A 13,257-nucleotide genomic window follows, 5' to 3' on the forward strand; every position below is an offset into this window, starting at 1 on the left:
CTCTTGAGGGTATTGAGGCATGTAATCCATTCTTGTAAATACGATTTTTGAGTTTGAGGTAGGTGTTCCTAAACCAGTAAAAATAGCTCAATTACAATACATACTCACACACATTGTGATGACATTAATTTGGGGGAAGGCACAAATGAAGGCCTAATAATCAGTTCTGGAATATGTGGTTCAGTGTTGCCTGTAATGGGTGCATATGTGCTCAGCAGAAACAAGGCGTTGGGACAGTTTGCCAGTTTTTGATGGCAGGTTAATATAAAACATTGTAAACTACTAAGTACTGTTTACTTAGCTGTGAACATGTGCTGGTCTAAATTGTATAGCCTTTGCTAAAGGAGTAGTTTGTGATATGTAATAGTACATGTCATAAATGTAAAGGGAAGGCTAACCACCTTTAAATCCCTCCTGGCCAGAGGAAAAAACCCTTTCATCTGTAAAGGGTTAAGACGCTAAAGATAACCCCGCTGGCACCTGGCCAAAATGACCAATGAGGAGACAAGATACTTTCAAAGCTGGTTTTACAGAGGTGATTCTTTTACTTTTTCTTCAATTAAAATTCTTCTTTTAAGAACCTGATTGCTTTTTCATTGTTCTTAAGATCCAAGGGTTTGGGTCTGTGTTCACCTATGCAAATTGGTGAGGATTTTTATCAAGCCTTCCCCAGGAAAGGGGGGTGTCGGGTTTGGGAGGATTTGGGGGGGGGGGAGATGTTTCCAAGCAGGCTCTTTCCCTGTTATATATTTGTTAGACGCTTGGTGGTGGCAGCAATGAAGTCCAAGGGAAAAAATAAAATAGTCTGTACCTTGGGGAAGTTTTAACCTAAGCTGGTAAAAATAAGCTTTTCATGCAGGTCCCCACATCTATACCCTAGAGTTCAGAGTGGGGAAGGAACCTTGACATGGTGGCAGAGCAGTGGGATTAACTTGAAATCATTTTGAGATCAATTTGAGATTTTTTGAACCAGAAGCACAGATTTTTTTTTTTAAAAGGAAATATGTTTTTTCCTTTGGGCTGCTGGAAAGCAGGTTTTAAGCTGAAAGCAGTTAGGTTTTTTTGGTCTCTGCTTGCGGGCCAGAGCAGAGACAAAAGGTAATTGTCTTTTGTGAGCTGGAGTTTTCTCTACCTGAAGGCAGGGTAGTTAACCTCCTGCAGGGAAATCCACAAGTCTTCACAGACCTGAAGTTGTTTTTTACCTCAGAGCATCTAGAGGGGTTTTCTGTCTATTTGCCTGGAGACAAAGGTGTTAGGGTTTTTTTGTGGTTTTTTTTTTTTTTTTTTTTTTGAAGGCTTTTTCTGTAGGCTGACAATCACTATCAGAGAACATAGGTATCCAGTTACAGCACAACCTATATATAATATATTTTTGACAAACCACGTTTGTTTGTTTTTTATTTCTAACTCTCGGGTGTAAAGTTAGTTAAAAACTAAGGCAAACATGACAGAAACCAAGGAAACAGCCCAAGAGGCTGCCCACAGGAGAGCTATGGAGGCAAGGGAAAAAGAAATGGAGGAGAAGGAAAAAGAAAGGAAGCATGCTGAGGTGGAGAAGGAAAAAGAGGAAGCATGCACTGGAGTTGAAGAAGGCAAAGGCTGAGCAGAATCTACTGGATAACCCTAACCATCCTTCCCCAACAATCCACAAATGGGAGCGACTATGTCCACAGTATGATGAATCCATTGATATTGCTTAATATTTTCTCACCTTTGAGAGACTGTGCACTCTCCATAAAATTCCTGAAGCTCACAAGATGACCACATTGGTCACAAAATTAAGTGGAAGAGCTCTGGACATACTCAATAAGATGCCTATTGATGAGGCTTCTGGCTATAATAAGTTCAAGGATTTGGTTTTAAAGCAATTTCAAATTACATCTGAAACGTACAGAGTAAAATTTTGAACCCTTAAGAGAGGGCCTGGACTAAGTAATGTGGTTTATCTAAACCAGATGAAGAATCTGTTAGATAAATGGCCCCAAGGAAGGGGTGTCACTAGCTTTGATGGAATGTGTGATTTGTTAGCTCAGGAGCAATTCCTGAATATGTCCAAGGAGGAAATAAAACAGTGTTTATGGGTTAAAGAAATGGACTTGGCAGAAAGTCTCGATTCTTGTGCTGATCGATACGAGTAGTCCCAGACCGCCAGAGAGGCGGGGCAAGCCGGAACAAAACGGGTGGAGGGAGGAGAGAGGAACAACCCTGGTCGCAGTTGGAGCGCATACCAGAAGGGACGCCCTCAGACCACATCCTGCTACCGGGGGCAGCCCAAGGCCCCAACTACACACCAAGGAGTACTCCAGACACCTTATCTTCCTGACACAGCGTTCTCCAGCAACCCACCTCGCCCCAGTGACTCATCAGCTGGATGATGTTTTAAATGTAACAAGCCGGGGCATGTGAAGGCCAACTGCCCCAAGAACCCCAACAGATTACAGTTCATTGCACCGGAATCACACCAGAGGTCCTCAGGCCCAGATACCCCCCAGATACTCTCAGAGCAGAGGGAAACTGAGTGTGGGCAGGAAGAAGGTCACCGCATGGAGGGACACCAGAGCACACATGTTGGCTATCCATGCTTCCTTAGTGGACCCCAATTTAATAGACCCAGAGATCCAAGTGACAATTCAACCCTTCAAGTCCAACTCTTTCAATTTGCCTACAGCCAAGTTGCCTGTCCAGTACAAGGGCTGGTCAGGAATGTGGACTTTTGCAGTATATGATGATTATCCCATCCCCATGCTGTTGGGGGAAGACTTGGCCAATCATGTGAAGCTAGCCAAGAGGGTGGGAATGGTCACCCGCAGCCAGGCTAAGCAAGCCATCCCGCCTAGCTCTGTCCTGGAAACTTCTACCAGGATCCGGTCAGAGGTGACGGACCCAGACCCCATGCCAACATCTACAACAGCAGTAGTGGAGCCAATCCCATAGACCCAGACAGAGCCAGTCCCGGAACCGGCAGCAGTCAATAACTCTACACAAGAGGCTCAGCCGGAGCCTGAACCCCAACATAATGCACCTGCAGAGAGCGGTTCACAGTCAACGGAAACAGCCCCATCCCCTACATCGCTTCCAGAGGGACCACGCCTAGGTCCACAATCCAATGAGGAACTGATGTCTCTAGCATCAAGGGAACAGTTCCAGACGGGACAGGAAGCAGATGAAAGCCTCCAGAGAGCTTGGACGGTGCCTGGAGCAACCCACCGCCTCTCAGCTCTTCTAATCGATCCCAGTTTGTTGTAGAAAGAGGACTTTTATACAAGGAAACTCTTTCTGGTGGACACCAGGAAGACTGGCATCCCCAGAGACAGTTGGTAGTTCCAACTAAGTACCGGGTCAAGCTCTTGAGCTTGGCCCATGATCATCCTAGTGGCCATGCTGGGGTGAACAGGACCAAAGACCATATGCGGGGGGGGTCATTCCACTGGGAGGGAATGGGCAAGGATGTTTCTACCTATGTCCGGTCTTGTGAGGTATGCCAAAGAGTGGGAAAACCCCAAGACCAGCTCAAAGCCTCTCTCCAGCCACTCCCCATCATTGAAGTTCCATTTCAGCAAGTAGCTGTGGATATTCTGGGTCCTTTTCTGAAAAAAACACCTGGAGAAAAGCAGTACATACTGACTTTCATGGATTTTGCTACCCGATGGCCAGAAGCAGTAGCTCTAAGCAACACCAGGGCTAAAAGTGTATGCCAGGCACTAGCACACGTTTTTGCTGGTGTAGGTTGGTCCTCCGACATCTTCACAGATGCAGGAACTAATTTCCTGACAGGAACTATGGGAAACCTTTTGGGAAGCTCATGGGGTGAATCACGTGGTTGCCACTCCTTACCATCATCAAACAAATGGCCTGGTGGAGAAATTTAATGGGACTTTGGGGGCCATGATACGTAAATTCGTAAATGAGCACTCCAATGATTGGGACCTAGTGTTGCAGCAGTTGCTCTTTGCCTACAGAGCTGTACTACATCCCGGTTTAGGGTTTTCACCATTTTGAACTTGTATGTGGCCATGAGGTTAAGGGGCCATTACAGTTGGTGAAGCAGCAATGGGAGGGGTTTATTAGTTCTCCAGGAACTAATATTCTGGACTTTGTAACCAACCTACAAAACACCCTCCAAACCTCTTTAGCCCTTGCAGCGATGACAGATCAAGGAGCTGTGCGCTAGCTACGCGCCGATGTTCTCAGCCACCCCAGGACTGACTGAACGGGCATACCACTCCATTAACACCAGTAATGCTCACCCAATTAAAGTCCAGCCTTACCGGCAGTCTCCTCAAGCTAAAACTGCTATAGAACGGGAGATCCAGGATATGCTACAGATGGGGGTAATCCGCCCCTCTGGAAGTACATGGGCATCTCCAGTGGTTCTAGTTCCCAAACCAGATGGGGAGATACGATTTTGCGTGGACTACCGTAAGCTAAATGCTGTAACTCACCCAGACAACTATCCAATGCCATGCACAGATGAACAATTAGAGAAACTGGGACGGGCCCAGTTCATCTCTACCTTGGACTTAACCAAGGGGCACTGGCAGGTACCGCTAGATGAATCCGCCAAGGAAAGGTCAGCCTTCACCACACATGTCGGGCTGTATGTATTTAATGTACTCCCTTTCGGGCTGCAGAATGCACCCGCCACCTTCCAAAGACTTGTAGATGGTCTCCTAGCGGGATTAGGAGAATATGCAGTCGCCTGCCTTGACGATGTGGCCATATTTTTGGATTCCTGGGCAGAACACCTGGAACATCTACAAAAAGTCTTCGAGTGCATAAGAGAGGCAGGACTAACTGTTAAGGCTAAGAAGTGTCAAATAGGCCTAAACAGATTGAGTTACCTTGGACACCAGGTGGGTCAAGGAACTATCAACTCCCTACAGGCCAAAGTGGATGCTATCCAAAAGTGGCCTGTCCCAAAGTCAAAGAAACAGGTCCAATCCTTCTTAGGCTTGGCTGGATATTACAGGCAATTTGTACCGCAATACAGCCAAATCACCGCCCCACTGACAGACCTAACCAAAAAGAAACAGCCAGATGCCGTTCAGTGGACCGAAGAGTGTCCAAAGGCCTTTAACCAGCTTAAAGCGACACTCATGTCTGACCCTGTACTAAGGGCCCCAGACTTTGACAAACCGTTCCTAGTAACCACAGACGCGTCCGAGCGTGGTGTGGGAGCAGTTTTAATGCAGGAAGGACCAGATCAAGAATTCCACCCTGTAGTGTTTCTCAGCAAGAAGCTGTCTGAGAGGGAAAGCAACTGGTCAGTCGGTGAAAAAGAATGTTACGCTATTGTCTAAGCTCTGGAAAAGCTACGCCCATACGTTTGGGGGCGGCGTTTCCACCTGCAAACCGACCATGCTGCGCTACAGTGGCTTCATGCCGCCATGGGAAATAACAAACTTGTTCGGTGGAGTTTAGCTCTCCAAGATTTTGATTTCGACATCCAACACATCTGAGGAGCTTCTAACAAAGTGGCTGATGCACTCTCCCATGAAAGTTTCCCAGAATCAACTGGTTAAAATAGTCCTTGAGATGTGGAAAATATTGTTAGTCTTTATATACTTGGTAGTGTATTTAGAGATATATATGTGTCTGATTAACTCTGTTTTCTCCTAGAGCTCCAGGAAGAAATCACAGCCAGCGTTCCACCCATCTGTGTGATTTAGGGTGCATGTCATAAATATAAAGGGAAGGCTTTAAATCCCTCCTGGCCAGAGGAAAAAACCCTTTCACCTGTAAAGGGTTAAGAAGCTAGGATAACCTCGCTGGCACCTGACCAAAATGACCAAAGAGGAGACAAGATACTTTCAAAGCTGGGGGGGAGGGGGGACAAAGGGTTCTCTTTGTCTGTGTGTTGTTTTTGCTGAGACCAGAGCAGGAATGCAGGTCAGAACTCCTGTAAAGGATTAATAAGCAATCTAGTTAGATATGCGTTAGATTCTGTTTTGTTTAAATGGCTGACAAAATAAGTTATGCTGAATGGAATGTATATTCCTGATTTTGTCTTTTTGTAACTTAAGGTTTTGCCTAGAGGGATTCTCTGTGTTTTGAATCTGATTACCCTGTAAGGTATTTACCATCCTGATTTTACAGAGGTGATTCTTTTATTTTTTCTTCAATTAAAATTCTTCTTTTAAGAACCTGATTGCTTTTTCATTGTTCTTAAGATCCAAGGGTTTGGGTCTGTGTTCACCTATGCAAATTGGTGACGATTTTTATCATGCCTTCCCCAGGAAAGGGGGTGTAGGGTTTGGGAGGATTTGGGGTGGGGGGGAAAAAGACGTTTCCAAGCAGGCTCTTTCCCTGTTATATATTTGTTAGACGCTTGGTGGTGGGAGCAATAAAGTCCAAGGGCAAAAGGTAAAATAGTTTGTACCTTGGGGAAGTTTTAAGCTAAGCTGGTAAAAATAAGCTTAGGGGGTTTTTCATGCAGGTCTCCACATCTGTACCCTAGAGTTCAGAGTGGGGAAGGAACCTTGACAGTACATATATATAACTGGTTAATTTGAGATATTTAGCAGACATCAGAATTACTACATTTCATAGCTGCTATTGGCCTCTTCAAGGAGAGATTGTGTGTGTGGTGTGTTTTGTTTTTTTAATTGAAGCAGGCCAAATGGGGCATAGACTTACATTGTATGCAACTGTATAACAGTTTCCCTAATTGCAATAATATTTGTCTTATGAGAACAAAGCACTTGGAGATGTTGAGCTGGTTAGGTTACTAAAAAGCTTATCAGTCATAAATTAAATAGAAGGGGTGCCTTAAACACTGCAGTACTCTAGAATACATTCCATTGCAGCTATATCAGGCAAAACGAGTGAACCAGCTGCAGGGAGGAGTGAACATTTTTCCTTAAATATAAATTTTAAAATCCTGGTTTTGTAACACTTATATGGAGGGCACAGGAGATTATTGTATTTGAGTTTCTTCTCATTTGTGTATGGGTTTTTGTTTCAAGGCATCTGGAGTAAATGACTCTGTTTTCATGCCCTCTTAGCCAAATGCATGAGCTGTTTATCAGATTTCCTTTAAGACTACTGTTGTCTCTGTACTAGGATATTTTTGCTTCAAGTGCCACTTGTTGCTACCACCAATTAGCTCCACCAGTGGTAACAATGTTGGGAGTATGAGTGAAAGAAGGGAGCAGCTGATACTGTAAACACAGGATCATCTAATCCTGCTCAGAGGGGGTCTATACAAAACTGCATACAAAGGCTGATGGCCAGTGGTATCTTTTCTAAACTAACACTCCCATTGTTCGTTACCACCAGGTGACCTGAACTTGTGATGGCAACAGTGGGAAAATTTCAACCAACACTTGTAGATGAAACCAAAGGAGAGCATTTCAGATATTGTCTGTAATAAGTCTTGATAATGTCACTTCCATATTGAAGGCCTTATATACACAAGTACAGTTTCCATAGACTTTCCCATGCTTACTGCTGTCAGTGCAGTCCCAGTGGTGCCCAATGTCCTGGTAGCTGCTGATGTTTTGTGTAAACTTGCTGTAAGCAGGGTTAAATGACATGTTACTGGAAAGCCTGTCGTTCTTCCTTGAGACTTGTGTATACTAGCACTTCTGCTATCATTGGGCCCTTTCGAACTGCAACAGTGGGACTTTTGAGAGAGAAATAGTCTCGTGCAGACACTGTGTATACCGGGGGTCGGCAGCCTTTCAGAAGTGGTGTGCCAAATCTTCATTTATTCATTCTAATTTTAAGGTTTCATGTGCCAGTAATACATTTTAACATTTTTAGAAGGTCTGTTTCTGTAAGTCTATAATATACAACTGAACTATTGTTGTGCGTAAAGTAAATAAGGTTTTTAAAATGTTTAAGAAGCTTCATTTAAAATTTAAATTTAAAATGTAGAGCCCCCACCCCCCGGACTCGTGGCCAGGACCCGGGCAGTGTGAGTGCCACTGAAAATCAGCTTGCCCGCTGCCTTTGGCACGTGTGCCATAGGTTGCCTACCCATGGTATATACATTATTTTGTCAATAATGAAAGATATTTTTAGGAACTTGATTAGGTAAGAATTTCTAGTAGGTAAGACATAAAGTTGGAGATAACTTTCAGTATTTAGCTTGTATGGGGTGCTACACAAAGAAGGGAATCCCTGCCTTGAAGTCACTTACCCTCTGAAGGTACAACTGGTACGACACAGGACAGTGCAGTACGTACAGTTTGAATTTAAAAAATGTGCAAATTAACTACCTTCCTGGTTAATGTTAAATTCCTTTGAATCCTTATGAATCTTTCTTTCTATAGGAATTTGTTTACTAGAAATACAAGACTGGAGAAACAAAATGATTTGGGCTGGAAGTTATTTGGAAAAGTACCTCTGAGAGAGAATTCACAGAAAGAGCCAAAGAGAATACAGAAGGTATTTGCTTATCCTTTATTTTTGCGGTTTTCTTTGATTTAGGATTACTGTTGCACATTTAGTCTGGTTAAGTTGTATGATTTATGTCCATGTCTCTGAAGCATATTTAGCCCTTCAAACAAACAAAATTGCAAATGAAATTTTGGGTGGTGGGGTGGGACAAACAACCTCTCACCCCCAGAATGTCCTTACTTTTAATTATATTTTTTTTTAAAATCCAGTTAGCTAGTCTGAATGCCATTTTTACAAATAGTAATAAGTTTAGCACTTTGTCTCAATACAGTTTAACATCTTTATTATCCTGCTGGAAGGGTTGGACACTTGCCTAAACTAGGACCTGGTCTACCCTAGGAAATGAAATTGGTATAACTGTCACTCAAAGCGTGAAAAATCCACACCCACAAGTCATGCAGTTAAACCAACCTCACCCCCAGTGTAGATAATGCTAGGCTGAAGGGAGAATTCTCCCATTGTCCTAGCTACCGCCTCTTGGGGAGGTGGATTACCAATGCTAGTGTTTTAAAGTGTGCATTTGATTTAAAGGTGTCATAGATGAAATTAGCTAACTCAATATAATTAACTTCAAAGGGTTTGTCTGTGCTAGAATTTTTAATCTCAAATGTAGATGTGTTCATCCTGCAGGATTATGACAAGAATTTAACAGCCAAACCTGAAAAGGGCTGCCTGAAAGGTCCTGGATAGATTAAACTGTGTAACTGTAGTTACAACATGAAGGAGCTGGGGGATGGGAAAGAGTACCACTGAGTGGTACTTATTTGGTACACAGTTTTTTGTACTGGTAACAGTCAGGCGTATGACACCTTTTTTAACTGATATATCAGTATAACCCCTAGTGTGGATGCAGTTATACCAATATAAAGATGCCTTATGCTGGGATATTTTATTGGTCTCTTTGTATGGGAATAAGATATATTGGTGTAAGTGCACTTACATTAGTGTAAATGCGCCCGCGCTAATGGGGCTTTGTAGTGCTTTCACTATGCTGGTAGAATTAGAGCTTAACAACTTTTTTGTGTATACAAGCCCTTGGTTGTCATGTGAAACAACATCTTTGCAACTAGAATAGCTAGAAATTTGACTCTTAATGCAGTGTTAAATTATTCAGAAATTTGCTTAAATTCTTCCACCCCACTTCCTGGAAAGAACTTGACACTTATATTTGGTAAGAGGATTTTCAAGTTCTGCCCTGAAGTATTCCTTTCCCTGGAAACTTCTAAAATTACTGAAGTGATGCTTTTCAAATGGCCATCTGTGTGTCTAACTCTTGACGCAAACACTTACTTACCACCATTGATTTCTGGAGTTTTATTAGGCCCTATGGCAGAATGTGACTCTTCCCTGTGATGTCAGTTGTTTGCTGTTCTATACTTTGTCTCTTCAATAAGAACTGAACTTACCGGTACCCTTAGCTATTCAGTATTCCCAGAATACTACAGTTGTTAAATCTTATAGTGGGATTCCTTAGAAAAGGGTAGACGGTCATTTAGGAAGATATGCAGTATTTTTCTCAAAAGGCTTTAATCACACTCACCCACACTAGCCAGTTGAGTTTCTGGCTGAACCGTATGTGTTTAAACAGTCTTCCCTAATTGCTCTCAAGTACAAATAGAAATGTTTTCAGAAAGTTATCTGTTAATAAGTTTCGTTTGTTTCTTTCCTGAAACTAATTTTCAAAATGTGGAAATTCTGAAACTTTAGATACCATAGTTCATACTTGAAAGAGCAGAAGAGTAGCTGACTCTGTTCAAACTGTGGAAAGGCTGTGTCAAAGTTCCCCTGAGTCAATGGCTCATCGGGCTGAGGTGGCTAAGGCACATCAGTTTCATAGCCAAATGGTACAGAAGGGAGTAAAGTGGAGAGCATCAGGTCTGACCTAAGGCAGCCTTTGACTGCCCTAATCCAATGAATCAGGTACCCATTTTACAGCTGGGTGAACAAGAAGTAGCCTTTCAGTATGAGATTGAACAAGTCTCAGTCTTCAGGATTGTAGTCAAGCTCCTTAGCCACTCAGCCACTGCACTTCCTAGAGAGAGAGAAGTTGGGACCATGAGAAATAGCATAGCTGCTCTGCTGGTAGAGAGGAATGAATGATTTTAATTTCAGTCATTTGTATGTTGTGATGTAAGGCTATGTTTACACTTGCCATTTAAAGCGCAAAATGTCCCTTTTTTGTGCTAAAATCATGGGAGCGTCTACACTGGTTAATGACTTTTTGCGGTGAAACTCAGACGTTTCACTGCAAAAAGAAAACCATCTTCACGAGGGGCATACAGTTCTTTCCCCTATTCTTTTTGCGTTGTTGTAAAAGTGAAGACCCATTCTACCTATGCAAACAACTTTTGGCCTCCGGAGGATATCCCACAGTTCCAAAAGTGACCACTCTGGCCAGCATCTCCACTGCTCTGATGCCAGGTAAACAGACGTCCGCCCGCCCCTCCCCCTATAAGCCCCGGGAAGTTGGAAACTCCCTTTTCCCTGCCACATCTTCAAGCAAAGGGAAGTAGCCAGACAGCAGGGTTTGTTTTGTTTTTTTAAATGCCACGAAAGAAACAAGGAAGTAATGGGGCTTCTGGGACATGAAGCAGTGCATCACGAGGCACTGAGCAGGGACCCAGAATGCCTTCTGCTCACCCCCCCCCCCCCCTCTACAAGACCTATTGAGAGAGCTGCACTGTGGGATAGATGACCTACAGCGCTGCTCTCCTCTGCGATGGAAGTGCTGCTAGTGTAAACACTCTGACTTCTGAGGAATTAAGCACTGGTTTGCATACTCACTTTTCTTTCACCAGTTCCCTTTCACCTGTGCAACTTATAGCACAAAAACTCTGCAAGTGTAGACATACCCTAAGTCTGTCCTATGAAGATTTAATCTAGAATAATTGTTTACTAGGATAGATGTTTCAGTGAATACAGTAAGAGCTTCGTGAATGCTAATTATGTAGTGTCTCATTCAGTCTTTAATGTATTCTATCAGTTGTAAACTGTTTTATTCTACTCAAAAAAACTACCTTAAAACTTTATTAAGGTTGCAAAATCAAGCACTCAAAAGTTACCATTGTTCACTTAATTCACCCATTTTTCTGCATGTATATATTATCATAGTCCTTAATTGCATGATTACATACTATTTTTAATGTAGTTTGTGTGCAGCTTTTTAGGTTTTTATAAAAAGAAAACTGAAGAACAGAAATTTGTCATTGACACCTATATCAGCAGGGTTGGATCCCTCCCTCCAGTTCTAATCAGTTTCTCTTTCCCACCCCCTTCTGTCCCAGTCTGGGTTAGGAGCTTGGTTAATCTACTCCTTTCGCTTTCCCCCAGTCTGGCTCTTTTTTTCCCCCCTTGTATTGAAGTCAGGCGACTTCCTCCTTCATGCTGCTTGGGCATCAGCAGTGGGATCAGAGAGCGCGCTGGAGAGACAGGCTCGCCAGCATTATATATAATATATGTATATTTGACATTGCAAAACAATGTACTTCTCATTACCTTGCTCTCAGAAACAGCTGAACTATTTTGTCTGAAACTTTCCAAAAATGTTCAGCCTAAGGCAGTACCTGAAATGGAAAATTTTAGCCCAATTGGTTAAAGTTTGGAAGAGTTATAAACAACAGAAAGCAGGGTATTACAATGGGAAGTGCCAGGCAACTTTATTAATAGTTTGTGCTATTAAACATTCCTAAAATTAGAAATATGCAGTATTGTTGTAGCTCTGTTGATCCCAGGGTATTAGAGAGACAAGTTGGGTTAGGTAATATCTTTTACTGGACCTGAAGAAGAGCTCTGTGTAAGCTTGAAAGTTTGTCTCTCACCAACAGAAGTTGGTCAAATAAAAGAACATTTCTTCACCCACCTTGTCTCTCTCAAATTAGAAGTGATGGTCATGTTTTTTGAATGCTGCCTGTTCATGAAAAATGTCTGTGTTCCATTGTTTCAGAGGAAAGGAAAGTATTAGACTTACCTTTTACTGGTCTTGAATAAAGAAGTTGTTACATAAGGTTCTTTTCCAAGAATGTCTGTGCAAAATCTGGGTGCAGATCAGGCCCAGAAAGAGAGAACTTCAAGTCTAGGCCTGTAACATTAGAGCATAATATGTGGCATGTTTCTACTTGAGGGGTCAAGAGGTATTTACTTAAATTTCTAATTGTGACTATCCGACGAATTGAGACTTGCATCCGACGAAGTGGGTATTCACACACGAAAGCTTATGCTCCAGTACGTCTGTTAGTCTATAAGGTGCCACAGGACTCTTTGCCACTGCAAAAATTGTAATTCTGGAATTCCTGTACCTTACTACTAGTAGTATACCAGTAAAAGGTAAGTTCTGAAATCTGACTAAATAGCCTGGTATTGCATTCCAACCTGAAGCTCTCCAAACCCTAGTTCTGGGAGACTACTTGAGGTATCAAGCTTGAGACCATTGATGTTTCATTGGGAGCACAAGACAAGAATCCTATAGTGTTTAACCTCCAGAGCACATGACAAAAACAGCCCAGCAGGTGCACCATAGGCAGGGAAGCCATCTCTGAGATACCTGTATCCCAGACCACTTCATACCCTAATATCCGTCTCTAGATTATTATATGTACAAAGCCCACAAACACTAGTGCACATAACTGATTGCTTTTTCCACCATAAGATTATAGAAAGGGTAGGAGAAGAGTAAAAGGCTCTGCATGCCATAGCTATAATCTTGGCATCTAGAATCAGCAGTAGATCTAATAGTCCAGTGACTATATCAGCAAAGGTTAAATAAAACTTCCATTGCCAGCTGTTCAGGTTGTTCTCCATTTTATGGCATCAGTTCCAGCTTGAGGTTGAATCAAGTTAGTTTTCTCCTAATTGGCA

The 13,257-nt window shown here is 42.6% G+C and overlaps 1 protein-coding gene across 6 annotated transcripts in view; it reads left to right on the forward strand.

Annotated features, from left to right (window-relative positions):
* TBC1D14 (TBC1 domain family member 14) overlaps positions 1 to 13,257 on the forward strand; it is a 109,582-nt gene that overhangs the window by 34,121 nt on the left and 62,204 nt on the right. For all 6 annotated transcript variants that reach the window (XM_027818893.3, XM_043544688.1, XM_043544689.1 and 3 more), the window contains one exon: positions 8,277 to 8,391. In XM_027818893.3, coding sequence (XP_027674694.1) covers positions 8,277 to 8,391 — 115 coding nt within the window. The remainder of the gene's footprint in view (positions 1 to 8,276; positions 8,392 to 13,257) is intronic.

The sequence above is a fragment of the Chelonia mydas genome, chromosome 4, assembly GCF_015237465.2.
Source record: "Chelonia mydas isolate rCheMyd1 chromosome 4, rCheMyd1.pri.v2, whole genome shotgun sequence".
NCBI lineage: Eukaryota > Metazoa > Chordata > Testudines > Cheloniidae > Chelonia > Chelonia mydas.